Genomic DNA, 21,976 nt, shown 5'->3' on the forward strand with positions numbered 1-21,976 from the left:
GTATATTCCTGTGTCTAGGCACCAGCCCAGTTAATGAGGGACCCACTCTTCTGAGTTATGTGCCCTGGTTTCTGCCTACTTCCCCAGATTCAGCAAGTGAACTATCATTCCCTCACAAGGACAGTGGATATTCATGTGGCCTTACAGATGCCATCAAGGGCTTCTGAAGAAAGGGATCCCTGGTATAATGCAGGGTAACACCCAGGTTCCATGACCAGATGAGGAGGAAGCAATGAGGGTACCTGTTGAGCAAAGGGAACTGCCGTGGCTTCTTGGGTCATGAACAGGTGCTGGGCTGGCCCATAGTGATGCTCAAAGAGGGCCCTATTGGGCTCCACAGAAGGTGAGAATGTTTTTGCCCCAGGGGAAGGCATTACAGTACCAAAGAGCCATAGCACTCACTCCTCTACCCCACCCCTGACCTTGGTTCTGGGCTTTGAGCCCTGCAGCAGCTGAGCTTTTCATAAAACCAAGACATAGGCCAGAGGGTAAAGTTTATCCATATCCCTTGCGGGGTCCTTGAAGACTCAGCCTAGACCCCCACGGATGGTTCCTGACACCTTGAGCTACACTTCACCTGAGCCCTGTTTGGCCACACGAGCTCCTCTGGAACCTTCAGACTTCAGCCTGCTTTCCCCTGCCATGCTCTACAGAAACCACTCAGTTACGCATCCCCCAAAACCATACCACCACCAGCCCTACTGCTGGGACTGATAGGGACCCCTGGGACACTCACGGTCCTTGCTGAAGTCATCCACGAGTATGATCTCCTCGATGAGCTTGGCAGGAGTACGGTTCAAGATGCTGAGAGATGGGCAAAGAGACTATTGGTGCAAGTGGACACCAGGCAACTTGGACAGAGATGCCAGGAGAACTCTACCTCCTGGGTCACCCTCAGTGATGCCACTAGATGGACCTCAGTGATGCCACTAGATGCCTCTAGAAGGACCCTATGGTGCCACCCAGACTACCATGTGGCTCCCAGACACTCACATCAGTCCATGAATTGGACCAGCTGCATCCTCAGACCATAGTGCTCAGATCAATTCCCATCCCATGGTCCCCTGGTCTGTCACATGGGTCAGAGACTTGGCACTGTCCATCCAATACCTCACCTGCCTCTGTGGCAAGTGCTCAGCATGGTCACCCATAGCTTGGGACTCCTGAGGTAAGTCATTAAGTTGGCCAAATCCCCCCTTCTACAACTCAACCCCTCCACATTCCCACCAAAACCCTTCACAGACGACCCACACCCTACCTGCTCCTATTCCCAGCCTCCTCCATCATCCTCTCGGTTAGAACATGCAGCCTTCTGGGGCCATACTATTCCGAAGTCTTATGGGGGTGCAGTGCCATGTGCTCCCTATCTGCCACCAGCCTGGAGGCTCTGAGCTGGGTGCTCCGAGCTTCTTCCTCCCCAGCCCTCTGTGTTGATGCTCCATCTGCTCCGGTGGGCCGCTTTGTCCTGCATCTCAGCTAGACACACCCCTGGGGCCAGGGTCCTTCCAGGCTGCCCCAAGTAGCTATCCCATGTTATTCCTCCAGGCAGGGATCACTGCTGAGAACTGAATTCTGGGGAGGAGGCCTTGGAGGAAGGAGACGGGGTAGCTGTGGGCCTGGGCAGATGACAACAGCTATGTCTCCCCCTCTGGCTGGGGATCCCAGGCTGCACCCCCTTTCCTGTGAGGAGGAAGAGTGGGGAGCAAACATATCTAGAGCATTTAGAGCCCTGTCTTGTCTCACTGTTCAAGGCTCTTGCACACGCTGACCCTCTGTCCTGCCAGAGGCCTGGGGCTCAGGCCTTTCCCAGGTGGCCTCAAACTGCTTCTTCTTTCCACCCCAAACTTCAAGGTTCCTCCAAACAATCCTGAGCCACACCACTGTGGGAAACCAAAGCCCTGAAAATATTCAGGGGTTCTGATGGGTGCTGGGGAGAGGGGTCACCTCAGGAGAAGCATTCTGGGTGCCCTGTAGACAGGTGCAAACTCTCCAGACAGGAAATAGCTTCTCCCCCATGGAATTCCAGGTAAGGCAGAGAAAGTGCTTGCCTACCAAATGCACCTGTCCAGGGGAGTACGGAGGGGCTGGCGGAAGTGGGTCCCACAAATAGGCCAGGCAGACCCCTACCAGAGCCCTTCTCTGGAAAGGCGGGGAGGCAGGAGAGAGCGAGGGAAGAATACCTTCTAATGAGGTTTGATTGGGGCTCCTCCCCTGCCTGCGATTTCCCCCCAAATCCCTGCTGGCGCTTTGAAATTCAAGCCTTCTCTTCTGCCAACATCAAAAGGTAAATCGTGTGCAGCTCCACTGCGGCTGAACTGAGATGATTAGCGATAAAAAAAAAAAAAAAAAAAAAAAGCAAACAAGAAAAAAAAAAAAAAATAAAACTCCCGGGTTGAAAAAAACAAGAAGAGGAATCGTCAGCAGTAAGTGCTAATTACACCATTTTTCCAGGAACACCTGGCCTGTTTAGGCATCTCTTCAGGAGAGGTGAGGGCCGCATGGGGTTCCAGCCAAAGGGCTGGGAGGCCCCGACATAGGCAGAGACTCTGGGCTCTGAAGGAGGCCCGGAGATGGAGACAGGCCTGAAGCAATATGAGGCATTTGAAGGGGCCCCATCACACCCTGCAGATCCCCCTTACTGTACCCCGCAAATCTGCCACCTAAGCCAGGATCCGGATTGACCCATCCTGGCTTCTCTCAGCTCTCAGGTCTGCCCTCTAACCCATTTTCCATGGCACCCCGTTAGCAGCTACTCCTATCTACAGGTTCCAGGGTGCAAATCATGGAAGGTCGCCCACATTCTGCTGTGTGACTGACTGACCATGGCACAGAACGTTCCTGATATAGCCCATGCCCCGTTCCCCCACCCCATCAGAGGGCATTGTCTCCTCTGCCTTTTGTTGGATCATGCTGTGCCCTCTCTGTGGGGGGCAGAGCCCCTGGAGGGAGGCTGAGGGCCTGCCAGCGTGGGAGGCTGGGCGGCCGCCCCCAGCACTGGCTGTGCTCCCGAGTGCCGTGTCTCCGGCCTTCCTATTGCCAGCGGTAATTACATTCTCCTTGTAAAAGCCGGCGATATTAATACTTGACCTACTTCACAGGCTTTTGTGTGGAGGGAACGAGGAGATAGATTGGAAATTGCCGCTGAATTCCTCATGCCCTGAGCAGGGGCCTGGCTCTCCCACACTTGGTAAATAGCGGTATCATGAAGGTCCCAGGCAGTGGCCAGCCGAGTTGGGTGGTGGTGGGTGGTGTCACCTGGCATGGGCTTGAAAACTGTGTGTGTGTGCCCCATGTGCTGGCAGGACAGCCTTGAGAGGGACACTTACAAGAATAGGGTGGGAGGGTCTGTCCTGAGTCTCAGCATCTGTCTCACTGGGGGTCTCCCCAACTGAGGAGAGTCTCCTGGGCTCAACTTCAGGTTCTTGAGGGACAGACACTTTTTGAGGAACAGGCATTGAGCTCCAGGGTCTTCTAGGACAGCCCCCGGACTTGGGCGCACTGTCCCGTCAACTGACCACTTCACCTGAGCTCACTGACTTACCTCAGTCATTCTAAAAGTCGCCAAGTATCAGCAGCCCCAGTATGGCAGAAAGGGAAACTGAGGCAGAGAGATGCAGAACCGATAAAGGAGGCACCAGACTCTGATTGGCACAGAGCCAGGAGTTTTGTCCTGAGAACCACCAAGTGTGGGGCTCACACCAGAAAAACGCATAAAGTCAGCCACTTGCACCTATGCAATTGCTTCTTTAAATCCAGAGTCATACTAAGAAACTGAAGAAAAGGGGGTCACTAGACAGACCCGAAGTTCTGGGATCTGGTGTCGGGGAAGGAATGAGCTGAGCTGGGCACAATCGGATCACAAGACACTGGAGGCCACTGACACACCCCAACCTACTATCAGGGACTCTCAGGAACTTGCTGTTTTCCTCATAGAGAAAGCACAACCCTGAGTCTCCCTCTCTGCCCCTCAGCACCCCTGTAATAGTTGACCCCTGAGTTTGTACCCCTGTTAACTCTCAGGGCTGCAGGAGGGTTGGACCAAAGGCAAAGTTTCTGAGCAGGGGCATGTCCCAGCTTGGACATCCTTGGTGGGAGCCTGACAATCATACTCCCAGCTTCCGGTCAGAGGTAAGAGCTAAGGGAGAGGCTTTCCCAGGTACCAACCCATCTGGAAATGTTTCCTCCCTCTGCACCCTCTCAGCAGCTAGTGATGGACAGGGAGGGAGAGAGGTGCAGAAACCTAAGGTGAATGACACACTGAGCCATGGAAGTTTCCAGAAGCACCTTCCTGTCTTCCCTGTGCAGATTCCCTTCAAGCCAGCCTGCTCTGTGTGGTTGTCTATCTCTCCCCCACCAGAGTGCCCCTGCAGCCCCACTATGCCTCATTGGGCTCAGATCTGGGGGCCGAGTCTGCCAGCAGTTCCTGGGAGGTGGGAAACAGCCTCCAAGTTGTCTTGGCAAAGGCTCTCAGACTCTCAGTCTGCTGTGTGCTCTGGTTCATTGTATCTCTGTGTGTATGTTCTGCGTACGAGTGTGTTCTGCAGGCAAGCATGGCCCCTGTATGCATAGGTAACAGCATATTTCTGTATGTACCAATATGTACTATGTATGGATCCGTGTATCTTTGTGCATGCCTACTGTGTGAAAGCCTACTCTGTGTGCGTAGCTGTTTGCTGTGCCTGGACCCATGCATCTCTCTGTGTAAGCATGTTCTATGTGCAGAGATGTGTGCTGTGTGTGGGTATGTGTCTCTCTATGTGTGTGTCCTCTGTATACACAATGCTCCCTGTGTGACCCATGTTGTGTTTTGTGTGCTCTCTAGGTGGTCTGTGTGGTCTCTGCGTTCGGTGTAATCTGTGTTCTGTGTAATTTGTTTGGTCTGTGTGTTCTGTGTCTTCTCTGTGTTGTATGCATTCTGTTTGGCCTGTGTGGGTCTTTGTGTGTTCGATGTTCTGTTTGGTCTGTGTGGTCTCTGTGTGGTGTGTGTGGTCTCTGTGTGTTCTGTGTAGTCTGTGTGTGCCTGGCAGACCAAGCGTGGCAGGAGGGCAGGACACCACTGCCTAAGAACACGCCTTGACAGGTGAGGGCTGGCAGGGTGGCAAGAGCAGGACCGGCGGGTTGCGATGGCAGCTTTACCTGCGGATGGTCCGGAGGAGCGCAGAGCGGGCCTCGTTGTGGAAGGTGATGATGATGCTAGTGGGGGCCAGGTCACGGCAGTAGGTCAGCAGGGAACACCTGTGGGAGGAGAGGCACAGCCAATGGGGACGGCTGGATTAGGATGGCACAAGGGCCCATAGTGACAGACGCCCATGTCTGGCCCTGCCTCGCTGCTGCTAAGACCCAGGATCCACACAGTCCTGAGGCGGCATCTAATAACTCTGGTACATAGATGCGGGGAGACACTCTCCCACTCTTAGCACCCTCAGGCCAGCAGCTCCAGCCACCCCCTGCAGAGACCCCAGTGGAACCCCTCTGCCCCCTCTGCAACTCAACCCCACCCTACAAAAGCATCCATTGCCACGATCCGGGATCATTTTGTGCGACAATTACATCTCGGGTAATTTCAATTTAATACCTCGCTGCAAGTGGAAATTGTAGCCTGAAGCGGAAATCACTAGAATGATGAAAACCAACCCGCTGACGAGTGAGGCCCGGGCTGCCAGGCCTCTCCTGGGGTCTAAACACTGCCTTCTGTCTCAATGTTTCTGGGTGTGTGTTTGAGTATGGGGGGCTGCAACTGGGGAGCTGTTCCATGTGCCAGGTCACAAAGCTTTCACTTCTGTTCCCAATTTTTCCCGAGTCATTTGGGGGTCCAGAACCCCCAGACGGGGCTTGGAGGGGCCTGTGAGCCTTCAGAAAGCAGGTTCTGCTAATATGGGAGCTATGCTGACTCCTGAAGCTAGTTCTTCACTCCATTCCTGCAAGGGAGGCTGTGAGGCAGCAAGCTGGTACCTGAAGGAATACTTGCTCTTTAGGAAACAGCACTGTGGGGTGGGGGTATCCCCACAGACTGCCTATGGCCCCCAAGACACAAGTACATATTGGCTGTGATTCTCCAAGGAGCCAGCACTGAAGAAGGAAGACAAAGGCAAGGGTGCATTAAAACCTGGGTTCGATCCCCAGCATCCCATATGGTTTCCTAAGTCCCCCCGGAGTGATTCCTGAGCACAGAGCCAGGAGTGACCCCTGAGTCCCATCTAGTGTAGCCCAAAAACTAATAAATAAATAAAACTTAAAAAAGCAGAAGTCCCTTGTGCTGTGGCTGCCCATCCTCATGTTCTCATTCTGTCCACCTCTCTCCTCCAACATCTGAGCCAAGACTATCTCCCTGGGTGAGTATGAGTTGGACACCCCTCCCCCAAGAAGATCAAGATTTGAGAACTAGAGTATCCCTACCCCACCACCCACTCCTGGAGATGGAGGAATTCTTTCCGAGGCCAAATGAAAGCTCCTAAGGGCTTGGCATGGACTAGGAACCTAGTCCTGTGGTGGCTTCTGGAAATTTCTACCTTCTGGGGTAGCCTTGTGCCCCATCCAAAAGAGACAAGCTGATGTGGGGCCAGAGCGATAGTGCAGTGGTAGGGCTTTGCCTTGCATGCAGCCAGCCCAGGACGGATCTAGGTTCGATCCCCAGTATAACATATGGTTCCCCAAGCCAGGAGCGATTTCTGAGTCCATAGCCAGGAGTAACCCCTGAGTGTCTCCAGGTTTGGCTCAAAAACCAAAACCAAAACAAAACAAACCCAAACAAAAGAGACAAGATGATGTAAGTAGAGGAACAGAGAGGGAGGGAAGACAAGGGGAAGCCATCATCACTGCTGCTCTGCAGTGAGCCCAGGAAGGAAAGTGGCCTTATGGGAGGACCATCCCATCATGCTATGGGGAGACACCCACATAAGAAAGAGCAAAGACACCCAGTCATGCCCCACCAGCATGTGTTATGGAATGAGATGAGACTTCAGCCCCCAGCAGCTGTGCCTCCAGCAGCTCCAAGCTCACCACACACAGCCGGGTCATGCCCAGTTCTTGAAGCTGAAGATATTCCTGGTTGTCTGAGGCCACCAGGCCTTAGGACAGAGGCACTGAGGTATGCTAACTGCAATCACATGGCCTCAGTATGGGGCTGCACTGAGCTGGCATCTATGGGGTTTCCCTGAGTCTAAATTTGGAGCCCAGAGGTGAGGGGCAGGTGGCTGATTGCGAATGAATTTTTGGGGTCCCTCTTCTGTAGGTGCAAGAGGGTATGAGGAATGCGGGCAGAGGAGAAGCCAGGGACATGACAGGCTCCTGAAGGAACGAGGTGTCAAAGCAGGAAGAGCACCTCTGCCCAAAGCTGCCCCTCTCTGCCTTTCTGTGGCCCTCCATCCCACACTTGGTACCTCGTAGAACCTCTCAAAAGGCCCTGGATCTCACAGAAGGAGGTATCTGTGGGTCCTAAGGCATTTTGATAACCGTGATGCCTATTGCTCCAGCAGCAATGATTTCTGAATGGAGAAATGATTTGGGGGATGAGCCAGATCAGCACAGGGGGGAAGAAGAAGGAGGAGGAGGTGGAGGAGAAAAGAAAGAGAAAGAAAAAGAAAGAAAGAAAGAAAGAAAGAAAGAAAGAAAGAAAGAAAGAAAGAAAGAAAGAAAGAAAGAAAGAAAGAAAGAAAGAAAGAAAGAAAGAAAAAGAAAGAAAAAGAGAAAGAAAGAAAGGAAGAAAAAAAGAAAGAAAGAGAAAGAAAAAGAAGGAAGGAAAGCAGGGAGAAAAGAAGGAAGGAAGTAGGGAAGAAAGTAGGAAAGAAAGAAAAGAGAAAGGAGAAAAAGGAGGTGGAAGATAAAGAGACAGAGAAGGGGGGGGGATCCATATTTAGAAGGAACCAGGGCTGGGAGGCCCCTTAGAGTCTGGGAACAGTTGGCATCAATGACTGAGCATCCCTGCCTCTTTCTTCCCAGAATCTCAAGTCAGTGCTGTCACAAGGAGGCCGAGGACAAGTTTGTCGTGAGGCAGCAGCCACCTCTGCCAGCCTCAATCTTGTGCTGAGCAGCCTAGCTGCCAGCTATGATAGAGACTCACTCTGGTGCCGGCTCCTGAGATGGGTCACAGCACCCCAGAGGGCTCAGGGCTGATGGGACCTCACTGCAAACTCGACCAGGAAAGCAGGAACTTTGCCATGACCTTCCTAGCCCAGCAGTGTGGTGTCTCTGCATCCCAAGACCCAAGGGTCTATGACAGTGGCAGTGGGCAGGACACAGATCACCCCAGGCACATGACCGGCAGGATGGCTGGTAAAACTATGCAGATTTCCAGCTCTCTTTCCCCCAGTAAACAAGACCTGTCTCATCCAATCACCCCCAAAATCCTCTGAGCCCCTGCACTCCATAGGTGAGAAGGAAGCTCCCTCAAGCTTTGATATCAGTGAGCAACTGGGCCTTGCTGAGCTCGAGGGGCCTATGACATCGGACCTGGGGTATCTTGATTCCTGCAATGAACTTCCTCTAGGGCCTCCCTTCTCTGCATCAACTCTCTCCATCCCACCCTAGCTCTAGGCCCACAGCTGCAGCAGGCCACAGCCCCACTTATGGGGGCCAAAAACAGCCTGAGTTGCAGAGAATGGGGTTTAACACGAGACGCCTGGAGGCGCGTCCATCAGACAGGCGCTTTCTGTGCACAGGATCTGAATGATTCATCAAAAGGCCAAATCTATTAGGGCACCAGGGACCGGAGGAGTCTGCCAACACTTAGATCTGGCGCCGGCAAGCAGGCAGGCGTGTTTATAATTTATTTAGGACTGGGGGCTGTGCTGCAGAGAGGAGCCAGTGAGGTAGGAACTGCTGGGGTGAAAGCAGGAGGAAAGGGAGAGAGAGGGAAGGCAGAGCTGGGTGGGGAGAAGAGAGGTTGAAGCTGGCATCCAGCACAGAGAGAACTGGATGAAAGCATGAGGTTTCACCGAAGACCATGGAGTAGTGATGTAGGCTGAGCTTTTCTCCCTTTCCCATCTCTCACATAGACGGACACCCCTTTTCTTCCTGGCTACCAGCACGCATTCCCCAGGGCCAACATGCAGGAGGCAGAAGGACATAATTCTTGGCCCAGGGATCTTTCCAAAACATCAGTTTCCCCGGGACTGAGTCAAAGAACCTGCTGTTGGCTTCCAGAATCACAGATTTCATTTCTAGAACAGCGAACACAGCCGTGCAGTCCCGTTCCACGGAAGGATGCCTCATCTCCGCTCTAAAGCAAAGCAAAGCAAGCGCAAAATAGGAAATGCCAAATCAGGGGACCGGCCCCGGGTTCAAATTCGGCTCTGGAGGAGAGAAGGAACAAGAGCAAGCTTGTTAAAAGGATGACAAGTGTAAAATCGGAAATTTCTTTTCATCTCATTTCATGGGCAGAGTGGCTGCAAGGGGAGGCAGGAAATATTTATTTCATGTCATTTTCCTCGGGATTTTACATGCAGATGAATTTTTCTCAGCCACATGAACAGAGACAGACAGTTCCTCCTTGGAGTCTCAGTAGCTCCCTTTACTTGGTGTTTCAAAAATATCACATTTTGGGGCCGGAGCGGTGGCACAAGTGGTAGGCCGTTTGCCTTGCATACGCTGACCTAGGATGGACTATGGTTTGATCCCTTGGCATCCCATATGGTTCCCCAAGCCAGGAACGATTTCTGAGCAAATAGCCAGAAGTAAAACCCCTGAGCGTCACTGGGTGTAGCCCAAACAAACAAACAAAAAAACAAAAGAAAAAAAGAAATGTTGCATCTTAGAAGAAAAACCCAGAATCTTGCTGAGATCAGAGCTGGAGCCATAGCACAGTGAGGAGGGCATTTGCCTTACCTGGGCTGACCCAGGTTTGATCCCCTGCATCCCCTATGGTCCCTCCCACTACCAGGAGTAATTTCTTTTGGGGGGAGGGCACACCTGGCAACACTTAGAGGTTACTTCTGACTCTGCACTCAGATATCACCCTTGGCAGTCTGAGGGACCAGATGGAATGCCAGGAATCAAACCAGGTACCTCCTGGGTCAGCCACAAGCAAGGTAAATACCCTACCGTTGTACTATCTCTGTGGCCCCACTAGGAGTGATTTCTGAGCTCAGACCCAAGTCATCCCTAGGTTGAATCCCTGACATGTCATAGGATCCCCTGAATACCACGAGGAGTGATTCCTATGCTCATATTCAGGACTACAACCTGAGCATTGCTGGGTGTGCCCTGCTCCCCCTCCAAAAAGGAATCATCCTGAGATCCATTAGCTCATTACCGGCCACTTTTGAACTGTTGAACACAGGGCTAAAGCCCTTGAAAAGCAAGAGAACAGCAAGGTGCTAAGGAGCTTGCTTTGCATGTAGCAAGCACAGGGGACAAGGGAGGTTGGGGAGTGACAAAACAAAATACTTAAAGATACCAGACAAGGAAAATAGGGTTACTGCAGGGGCTGAAGATGCCCCCCCCCCCTTGGTGCAGTCTCCTCCTCTTGAGTGTTGGCAGGACCCCATTGATTTGCTGAAGCAGCTACCATGCTGAAAATCACCCTTGAGTTACACCTAAGTTTGCGACTGTCACCTTTGTGATGGCCACGTTGGGCTTTGCATGCTGGAGGGACTCTCTCTCTCTCTCAAGGCAAAAGTGAGTCTGGCCTCTGACCCCTAACATGACCAGCTATGTCTACTCTCACCTCAGCCACAGACCTGGAATACACAGCCCTGAGGTCAAAGATCATGCCCCTGGGGTGTCTGTGCAAGAAAGAGGGGGACACTAGGATCCTTTCCTGGACTGTGTCCGCAAGCCAGAGCTGATTGGGATCCACCAGGGACATATTTGGTGGTGCTACATATGTGTGTAAAGGGTGGACATACAGAACTGAAGTTGAACTCAGAGCCTTGCACAAGTCAGACAGTCCTCAGGGACATCTCCCAAGCACAGTGCTCAACTTTCAGTGTTTGGGGGACCATGAGAGATCAGAGATGAAATCAGGTTGGATGCATACAAGGCCAGCACCTTATCCCTTGTGCCTCTCTCTAGTCTAGTCAGTCCACTTTCCTCATCCTTATATGGCGGCCACCACTTCCTCTGGGAGATATCTCCACATCTCCCAAGGCTTTTTGGAAAAAGTTCCTCAAACACCCCATTTCTACTGCATATCTGGCATTTATTTTATGCCAAGCATCAAGAACAGCTTGGTCGCTCCCCAAACTATGAGGCGCCATGCAGGGCGTGTTGCAGTTGTAACCTGGCACAGTCACCCAGGTCAGCTGATCTTTGATGAAGTGGCAGGAAGAGTCAAGAGGAAGAAGGTGGGCATGGGTTCTATGGGACAGATGTCCTATAGTTTACTAGGAGTGACAACAGTCCAGGGAAGCTGCAAAGCTCTAAGTTAAGACAGGGATCAAGAGTCATCAGGCAATGACATCAGAAGTTGGTGCTAGGAGTCCCAGTGACAAGAACAGGGACCTTCAGGAAAGTCATCAGAGCATGAGCAGAGCTTCCACAGTCCCTGCAGCCTGGGAGCCATAGCAGCAGGTAAAAATTGGCCAGGGCAGGGGAGTTGGATCCAAGGATTGAGTGCATAAAAGTGAGTCCCACTGGGGCAGTGTGCCCCCAGTTGCCCCATGCCTTAGCATGTAGGGGGCAGGGATACCCAGGGGCCACCAAGAAGGACCTAAGACAAAACAAAAAAGTTTGGGTGTACCCTTGTTCCAATGTCCCTAGAGATGAGCTGCAGCTGCCTGAAGAATATTCATTGACAGGATTTCAGGGTTAAGCTCAGACCCCACCCCACCCCCATCCACGTTAACTGTTTATCAGTGGCTACTCAGGGCTCCTGAGACCTAGAGATGGGCCTGTGTGGACAGGAAAAGATGCTGCTGGAACCACACAGGAAACTGCAAAGGCTTTCATACCTATGAGAACATAAAATATCACAGTGTGAGGCCAGAGCCATGGTGCAGCAGTAGGGCATTTGCCTTGCATGTGGCTGACCTAGGATGGACTGCGGTTAGATCCCCTGGCATCCCATATGGCCCCCCAAGCCAGGAGCGATTTCTGAGCACATAGCCAGGAGTAACTCCTGAGCGTCACCGGGTGTGGCCCAACACCACCCAACCCAAAGAAATATCATGGTGTTTCATCTTATGTGGTTTATATATTGAAGTGGTAGGACTGGACCATTAGGACCTAGCCTGTATAGTCATCAACTGAAATGCATGGCCAGAATAAACTGCACTTATTTCTGTTGTTGTTGTTTTTTAAATGTGGCAGCTAGAGTCCGAGCTACAGAATAGCAGGGAGGGCACGTGCCTTGCATGCAGACCACCTGGGTTTGATCCCCTGCAGCCCATGTGGTCCTCCGAGCACCTGGAGTGATTCCTGAGTATATTCTGGTGCAGCCCCTCCAAACAAGAAACCCAAATAAAATATAATGAAAGGTGGCCGCTGTAAGAATTTAAGTTCTCTGCGTAGCTCACTTCTATTTCTGTTGGACATTATATTCTCGAGCCATTATGGAAACTTGCTTCGTGTCTCTTTATACCCCAATTAAAAATCTGATCACTAACTCAGATCACGGTTCTCTATGAATTAGGTGATTTCATCTGAGCAAAATAAAATCTTGAAAATGAGAGAGACCATTATTAGGTTTGTACCATTTTATTTGCAGGGCAGATTCCGTGCTAAAAATCCCACGCTGTCGCCTCATTATTATTTCATAAAAGGAAGTGTATTTAAGCACCAGAAAGGCAGCCACCTCTGAATAATTATTTGAAAAAACCTTTAAATGGTAAAACTCAGTTCTAAGGAAATCTCCCTCATGATCCCCCTCACCTCAAACCCCGTAGGTTAGAGAAGCTCAAAGTTCCCCAAGGGCTATAAGGCTCCAGATATTATCCTACTAAAATTTCATGGCTTTCATTTTGTTTTTGTTTTGGGTCCACATCCAGCCAGGTTACTCCTGGCTCTGCACACAGAAATCGCTTCTGGCAGGCTTGGGGGACCCTATGGGATGTCGGGGATCAAACCCAAGTCAACCATATGTAATGCAAATGCCTTCCCCGCTGTGTTATTGCTCTGGCCCCCAATGGCACAAGCTTTGAACTCTATTTCAGAGGCCAGACAGCACCTCCTGTGTGCTCAGAGCCAGTAGCCCAAACAAACTCAGTTCTTGGAGGAGATTAAGGTCTTCCCAAGTGTATCCTGGGATATTGCCACCTTCATATCTTGGAGAAGACAGAGTTACTGGCTGCAGTGCTCTTCTAGAAATGGCCACAGAGTATGGTGGCCTCGTGTGTTTGCAGATACATGCGGTGTGTGTCCACCAGCTTTCCAATGAGCAGAACCCCGAGTTCTAGCAGAAACTTGGGGGAAGTTGTCTTCTCTGAAAAGACCACCTGCTCCTGGGGTCCTACCATGTCCCAAATGTGAGCTGGCAGCACTTGGGCAGCAGGTGTGTGTGTGTGTGTGTGTGTGTGTGTGTGTGTGTGTGTGTGTGTGAGAGAGAGAGAGAGAGAGAGCTCATATACATGTGTGTGTGTGTGTGTGTGTGTGTGCGCGCACACTCTTGAGTGTGAGGTGAGCATTGAAAAAGGCAGAAGCAGAGTGGAGCAGGGCCAGCACATGTAATGACGGGCTAAGGCTTATTTCTGTTATGGACCCTGAAAGAGGACACTTCACCTCTAGACCTCACCTCCCCCACCCCCAGGCTTATCTTGGGCCTGTGTGAGCCAATGACACACTCGGCATAACTGAAAACACGTCTCTGGTATCCCCCATGAACCTTCTCTGTGCACAGTCGCTGGGCCTGAGATAAATATGGTCTCTCTGCCTCTTCCTATTCTTTCTTTCTTTTTTTTTTTTTGGTGTTTGGGCCACACCTGGCGGTGCTCAGGGGTTACTCCTGGCTGTCTGCTCAGAAATAGCTCCTGGCAGGCACGGGGGACCATATGGGACACCGGGGTTCGAACCAACCACCTTTGGTCCTGGATCGGCTGCTTGCAAGAAAAACGCTGCTGTGCTATCTCTCCGGGCCCTCTTCCTGTTCTTTCTATTCTCAAAAAGTGCACTCCAAAAATATGAAAAGAAATTTGGAGGAGAGAAAAAGTATCCCCATGTCTAAGACACAGAACAGGCAGTATTGGAAGAAGGACCAAGGGCCTGGGGGGCATTAGGCAGACCCCAGCCACCCCACTGGGGACTCTTTACTCAAATACATTTGGTACTCACTCTCACCTGAACAAAATCACCCCACATACACACACACACACACAAACTCACACTCACAAAAATCACTCCTCTCATATGCACTAATCTATTCACCACCATACATATGTGGTAAAATCACCCTAAGAACACACACACATGCACTCACCAAACATGGTAAGAACAAAAATTTCATCAAAGAGGCAATTAAAAAGTAACTGCCAGGGGCTGGAGAAATAGGACAGCGGGCAGGGCACTTGCCTTACATGAGGCTGACCTAGCTTTCATCCTTGATGTCCCATATGACCCCCTGGGCCCTGCCAGGAGTGATGCCTAGGCATCAGGAGTAAGCCCTGAGCACCCCTGGGTGTGCCCCACAGTGAAAATAAAACACCAAAACCCAGACTAGAATCTAGAAGCTAATTGTGAACTTTACCCAAGCATTGAGAAGACAGGTGACTTCCAGCATGTTTTGTCATGCCTTTCTCTGAGTCAAGACCTCTCTTCTCAACCTAGGCCCATCCCCTAAGCCAGCAGTCAGTTCTGGGTCCCTTTCTAGGACCCAGTTCCCAGTGCTTACCTACCTCACTCCACTGCATCCAAACTAATTCCTCAGAGTGAGTTTGTGGACTCCAGGTAAAGACACAGCACTCCTTACCCTAAGCCAACTGTCTTCAGGCTGGGCTTGGTAATGTTCCCCCTTCCCAGGGGCATCACCTCAGCTCTGCCAGGTCCCCTCCCTTGGGCTTCTCCACCTCGGCTGGTGCAGCCAGAAAGATTTATATCCCATTACTGCTAAGTGATGAAGACCCAGAGAGAAATGATGCCTCTGCTAACAGATTCCAACCGTGTAAATACCAGGGAGAGACCAGCCCCTTCATTTCCCAGGAGGAGAAAGAGCAAAGGAGAAACGTCTCCCTGGGGAAGAAGGATCTAAGGGTGGAATTTCCCTGCCAGGCAAGTGATGGGCATCTCACTGATGGCCCCATTAACTGGGCACTGGGTGAATCCCTGGAGAATAGGCAAAACCAGCAGGCCATGAGGGAGGTAGTTTTCCACAGTGCCTAGCTTACTTATAGCCCCAGTTCAGGAGCTTGCTGCTCTTATTCTGTGACAACCCCATCTTACGTACTACTCAGATGCAGTCATTTGCCTGATCGATATAGTTGCTCTTTCCTTGGGGTCCCTTTCGTCACCTTCTGCCAGTGCTCCTGGTGGAGTTGGGTCTATTGGGTTGAGGGCAAATCCACATACTGTGAACCAGCTGGTTTCCACCAGCAGAAGAGGGCAGGGCAGAGAGCGCAGTGAGTGAAGCATTTGTCTTGCACGCAGTTACCCAGGATGTGATGCCTCTTACCCCTGAGCCCTGCTAAAATTAAATCCTGAGCACAGAACCAGGAGTAATCCCTGAGCACTGCTGGATGTGTTCCAAAAACATTCAGGTATGGCCAAACCACTCACTATCTGCCATCTTTTTTAAATGTAACATACCACCCCCCCAAGGAAACAAATACCCAATTACTGTTGTAGGTGCTATTTTCTCCTTATGAAACACCCTCTAAAATTGTTCAACTCTGAGAACAATGGACTCAAGACATGGTCTGGAAATATTGGATCATATCCGTGACCCTGTGGGTCTCAAGAGCACTGGGGGGGAGTTTTATGTCCTGTGTCCCAGGTTGGGTTTTGGTGTCAGAGAGAAGGTGAGGAAGTAAGTGGACTGGTGTGGACACATCTGGGACAGAAAAGCCAGCTGAGGCCTAAATTAATGAGTGGCATTAATTAATTAGTGACTCCCAGAATACAGGGCCTGCTACACCAGTCACTGAGAGGGTACAAAGGTGGGCAAGAGGTCACAGTCACTTCCCTCATCCTCACTACTCTTTGTTGAGGTCCTCCATAAGGACATAAGACCCCCCCTTAGGCAACAGACTCGCTTCTACATTGGTCCAACATGCCCAAGAGGAAGGATGAATGAGTTGGGATCTACTTGGCTGTGCCTATCTTGGGGACCCACCATGTCATGCATGAGAAATACAGCTGATCCCATAAAATACCAGGAGCTCAGGGGGTAAAGGATTTACCCTGTTTTATTTCAGAAGTGGGATTAAACACCCCACATTACATCACACACACACACACACACACACACACACACACACACACACACACACACCTGTCCCGGCCCTCTTGTCTATCATTCAGTTGTGTCAAGATTATAGAAAGGAGGGGCCGGCTGGTGGCGCTAGAGATAAGGTGCCTGCCTTGATTGCGCTAGCCTAGGACGAACCTAGGTTCAATCCCCCGGCGTCCTATATGGTTCACCCAAGCCAGGCGCAATTTCTAAGCTCATAGCCAGAAGTAACCACTGAGTATCACTGGGTGTGGCCCAAAAACCAAAAAAAAAAAAAAAAAAAAAGATTATAGAAAGGTAGTGTGGTAATATCCGGAGAGCCAGGAGGACCGGTCCATGGTAGGAACTTGTCACAAAGTGTGGGTGAGTGTATCTAGGGCAGAGAAGTTAAAGCACTATGATCATGAAAGTTGGAATCAGTCACTCTGGACAAGAACTGGGTACTGGAAGGAGGTATGGACAAACCATAATGTCTGAAAGAGTAAAAAGGGAGAGACACAGAGAGAGAGAGAGAGAGAGAGAGAGAGAGAGAGAGAGAGAGAGAGAGAGAGAGAGAGAGAGAGAGAGAGAGAGAGAAGTAAAGTGTTTGCCCCAGAGGCAAGCAGGGAGCAGGACAGGAGGGAAACTGAGGCCATTGGTGGTGGGGAGTGTACACCAGTAAAAGGATGGGCCTTGCATGACTGAAACGCGATCAGGAACAACGTTCCAACCATGGTGCTTAAGTAAAGTAATTAATGTTTGAAAATTAAAAGCAAAAGATCCTGCATTTGCATCTGGCTTTTCTATCAGCACGGTGGCCTGTGGGTGGAAAGTTCCATGGCTTCCTTTCCTCCCCTCCACCCCTCCCGCTATCTATTTGGATTTCTCAGCTCATTCCCCCTCCTGCTTGTCCTCTCCTGCCGCACTTGTTCTAATGCTCAGCTAATAGTGCTGTTTCGGGTGCTGTCCAAACGCATCCTATAAATCAGAATCCAATTACAGTGGTAAGAAAATTGGAAGCAAATTTAATAAGCTCCGACCCCCTCCCACATGCCATTTCTTCACTCTTCTCTTTCGGTAATGAGGATTCTTTCAGGGAAACGTCGGCTTCCACCTGCTGAGTGTTCCCCAGTCCTCAGCTAGAGCCCCTCAAAGGATCACAGGTGGGGAGCACTGCTTCTGTTCTTTATTTCCCCCTTGTTCGTCTGATCAGAGGAAAGAGGGCAGTCAGCTGTCTTCCCACTTGTGCTGCCAGAATTTGTTTACTAAGTCTTGGTTGATTCCCAGCACCCACCAGGCACCAGGGCAGAGGCAGACCAAGACTGACACCCCTTAGAGGCCAATGGGTGTCATCACAGGTAGAAGCTTAACTGCAAAGCCTCATGGAAATGCAAAGGAGGGAGTGAGAAGGGAGTGGTGAGTGCCTGCGATGATGGACCCAGGAGTCCATGGCCAGCCAGCAGCTGTAGGTTTAAACTTGACCTGGAAGTAGTTGGCAAAGGTCATGCCACACAAGATTGTGAGGTTGACAGATAGAAGGACAAAGCCAGAGAGCTGTCATTGCTGTTTTATTTATTTATTTATTTATTTATTTATTTATTTATTAACAGTGCCCAAACTCTCCTGCCCAGAGGGTCCTTTGGTCCCTCTGTTCCTCTGGAGTTTCTCTGGAGTTCTTGGGCCTGGCCTCAGGACAAGGGTGGAGCTGTGTGCTGAAAGATATCAGGGTCCTGCTGTCTCCTGTCTCCTTCCTCCACCCAGCTTCCTCTCCATGATCTCTGCTCAAAGAAATCCAACATCCTACCAGGAGTCTGAGGGGGGTGGGCAGAAAAATGGAGAAAAGTGCCCTTTGGGGAAGTGCAAAAGGGTAAGAGGAGAGAAGCTTAGATTTTTGGTTATGCTTTTGTTTGGGGGCTATATCCTGTGGCACTCAGGGGTTACTCCTGGTTCTGCACTCAGGAATCACTCCTGGCAGGCTTAGCGGACCATATAGGATGCGTGGGATCAAATCAGGGTTGGCCGCTTGCAAGGCAAATGCTCTACTCACTATACTATCACTTTGGCCCCTGGCCGGCAGCAGGTCAAATGCAGGGGCAATCAGCTCGTGGACCTGCTGACCTGGACAAGGTGACCTCAGTGTATTCATTGTCTGGCTTGATTCCAGGACTCAGCTTCTTGAAGGAAAGGAATCAATAAATGAACAGGAAAATTCCACTGTAGGGACTTGTGCTGCAGAACTCAGAGGTTCTGGCTACATTGGGGAAACAGCTCAGCAGCCTTCACTGACTGTGAACCTGAGCACCATCAGCTTCTCCATTTCTGAAAATTTGAACCCGAAGGCTCGGAAGCCCCTATGTCCACAATGCACTGTCCACAGTCCCTGATATAGAGGCCAGAGTAGGAGCACCCAGGTCTCTCAGTTCTCACTGTTTTCCAGAAAATGCACCCCCCCACACCAGCATACATGTCAGTCTCATGGAGCTGGAGCACCCACCACTGATGGAGAGAAGCCTTCCCTGGCCTTTATGGCTGGGCTTTCAGCTTGGAGGGTGTCAGGAGGTTGAGCTGACCACTTTGTTCCAGCTTTCCTGGAAAGCTGTGAGCTGGGGTGACCATGGGAAGGGCTAAAACAGAAGTAAAGTGCTCCCAAAAGTATCTGAGCACTGGGAAATAAATGGACCATTTCCTGCTGGCCAGACCTGACCTCTGCCACCTAATGCAAGGTGTGGCCCACTGGGGCCACATGAATGATGCTGAGACAGGTAGTAAGTTCAAGGGGACAGAAGGAGGCACCTCTAACTTCTCTCTCTCTCTCTCTTCCTCTCTCCCCTCCCTTCTCTCTCTTTCTCTCGGCACAAAGGAGACCATTGAGCTGATTGGGGTGGGGTCTTCCCAGCTGTGGGAACTGAGGTTCATAATCCTCTATTATTTCCTGGCAAGACAGGGTTGGGGGGTAAGGTGCAGAAGCCCCCCCTCCAAGGGACCAGGGAATGGTCCACACAATTAGTTGCACAAGCAAAGCAAAGCAACATGCCATAAGTGCCCTGCCAATTAGGAGTCAAGTTTGCTGCTATGCACAGAGCATGGCCTGAACTCCAAGACTGCTGGTGGTCTGGAAGGGCTAGGGGTGTTGAGAGGAAGAGAGGAGGAGGTACCTCTTGTCACGAGTGTCTGGTACGGCCCGGTTGCTGGAGATGCGCTCGCTCTCCCGCTGGTTGAATGCGTACAGCTTGTAGGGGTCATCGCCAACTCGCCACTTCTTGGCATTCAGGTACTTCCGCTCATCAAACTTGTCCCAGGGGTCATCCCAGTCAGCATCCAGGGTCTGCATGACACCAACAAGGGGAGGTAGTTGAGAAGAGAAGAGCAGCTGGGAGCAGAGCCCAAAGAGATCAGAGCAGGGGAAAGGCAGGCAGTGGCATGGCGACCCACCCAACCCGGAGTATCGCACAAGGGACCAGCCTTGCATGTGGCTGTTTCATCCCTGAGCCCACAAGAAGTGACCCCCACTTGTGGCTGGTGGGAAACTAGGATGATGGGAATGAGTCAGGGACTGTAGCCGCATGCCTTCTTGGAACAGCCCATGGTGGGTGGGGGCTCATCAGTGGGTGCTTGCTCAGTGTCACCCAATCTGCCCACCTGCTGGTGACTTCTGAGTCCGCCACTCTGGGTGACCAGGTGAGGGGAGGCCACACTGTGATGACTAATGGTAAGAGGCTGTTGCACCAAATACCACAAAAGTGTTTTTTAACATGTCTTTCTGGAAGGAAACTGCCCCTTGGGAGACAGAGAAAGACAGAGAGGACCCCCAGGTACTGAAGCTGGGAGTTGAGTGATAAGAAGCTCTGGGGCTGTCCCATAGGAAATGATACCTGGGTCCCTCACTAAGTCTTCTGAAATCAGGCCAAGTAAGGGGAGACAATGTCCCAGGCCAGTGGTATCCTTAGATATGCCCAGAACTCCTGGGGGGGGGGGGGCTAGAGAGTAGAACACCTTTCTCTCTCTCCCTCTCTCTCTTTCTCTATTTCTTTCTCTCTCTCTCAAACACACACACACACACACACACACACACACACACACACACACACACACACACACACACACACACACACACAGCATGTAGCTGAGAGCCAGCAGAAAGGAGATGCCAAATTTAGATCCGCTCAGGACTTCCCAGAGACAGGGCAGTGTGTGAAGGGAGAGGGATGCCTGGCAATCCCTAGTCCTAGTCTTGATGCTGCAAATGGTCACCTGAGCTCCATTAGGAGGATCCTTGAAGACAGAGCCAGAAGACATGAGAATTAAAAAAAAGAAAAGAAAAAAGAAAGAGAGAGAGAAAGAAAGAAGAAAGAAAGAAAGAAAGAACGAAAGAAAGAAAGAAAGAAAGAAAGGAAGGAAGAAAGAAAAAGGAAGGAAGGAACAAAGAGAGAAAGAAAAAGTAAAAAGGGCAAAAGAGAGAGAAGGAAGAAAAAGAAAGGAAGAAAAATAAGGAAAGAAAGAAAAGAGTAAGGAAAGAAAAAGGGAGAAATAAGAAAAAAGATGTAAGGAAGAAAAAAGGAGGAAAAAAGAAAGTAAGGAGGGGTGAACTAAGGAAGGAAAGAAAGAAAGGAGAAGAAAAGAAAGAAATAAACAAGAGGAGGAAGGAAAAAATAAGAAAAGGCAGAAGAAAGAAATGGAGAGAGGAAGGAAGAAAAGAAAGAATGGGAGAGAGGAGGAAGGAAGGAAAGAAAAGGGGAAAGAAGGAACAATATAGGCAAAACATACACACAAATAATTAACCCAAAGGACAAAAAACTTGTAAAAGAATCAAATTTCTATGCAAAAGCATCATAATGACAGACTCATTGCCAAGCAGACCAGTCAGAAACCTGGAGCCTGCAGAGCCCTTCCTGGCACGAGTCTCCTAGCGGTCACCCCTGGGAATCAAGCACACTAGCGATGCAGCTCCCATTCTGCAGAAGCAAAAATTGAGGCTTAGAGGAACACAAGGAGCTTTTTGGGAGTTCCGGACGGGGGTCTCCAAGTTAGGACTTCGGACCATAATACTCAAGTTCCTCACACATAACTGGACAGATGTTCTTTTCTTTCTCTGCAAGCCCTGTCAGCCCCGGAAGTTAGCAAACATGCAAAAGCAGCTTCCTAATTTTCTGTTTCCCACTGAGGGCATGCTGGGAAATGACCTTTTCCTAAGGACCAATCAAGACAGTGAGGACTGTACATGTCTGGGGCCTAGTTGAAGGAGCAAGCTCTGTCCCTTTGGGTGAATGAGGATCCCCACATACGTAACAAAGAGCAAAGGTGGGCCAGGCCAACCCTTCCTCTGGACCAAGGCAAGAACTGGGGGTAGCCCATCAATTATGGATTATTAGATACAATCTCCATTTTAATATTTCCACCATGTATTATCACCTCTCTCTCCCTGGAATTCTGTCTTGGGAGTTATTTAACTGATGTGCAGAAATGTAAATTTAATTTATTATGATCTAACTCACTTTCGAAGCCAAATTACCCTGCACTGGAGAAGGATCAAGTCGATATCCCACTTGGCTTTCTATTTATCTTCGCCAGGGTTTCCTCTCCTTCTCTCCAGGATTCATTGGATCACAGGCATCGGTCATAAATTTACTTTTTTTTTTATTCCCTCAGAATTAGGCAATTGCTCCGTCAATGCTGAGGTTTAATGGT

The 21,976-nt window shown here is 50.5% G+C and overlaps 1 protein-coding gene across 1 annotated transcript in view; it reads right to left on the reverse strand.

Moving 5' to 3' along the window:
- The window catches only part of GALNT14 (polypeptide N-acetylgalactosaminyltransferase 14), a 130,199-nt gene that overhangs the window by 21,538 nt on the left and 86,685 nt on the right, over window positions 1–21,976 (reverse strand). Inside the window, exons 2-4 of the mRNA XM_049784189.1 lie at window positions 19,447–19,616; window positions 5,137–5,235; window positions 737–804 (exon numbers count right to left, since the gene is read on the reverse strand). Of these exons, the coding sequence (XP_049640146.1) occupies window positions 737–804; window positions 5,137–5,235; window positions 19,447–19,616 (337 nt within the window). The remainder of the gene's footprint in view (window positions 1–736; window positions 805–5,136; window positions 5,236–19,446; window positions 19,617–21,976) is intronic.

This window comes from Suncus etruscus, chromosome 12 (genome assembly GCF_024139225.1).
Source record: "Suncus etruscus isolate mSunEtr1 chromosome 12, mSunEtr1.pri.cur, whole genome shotgun sequence".
Lineage (NCBI taxonomy): Eukaryota > Metazoa > Chordata > Mammalia > Eulipotyphla > Soricidae > Suncus > Suncus etruscus.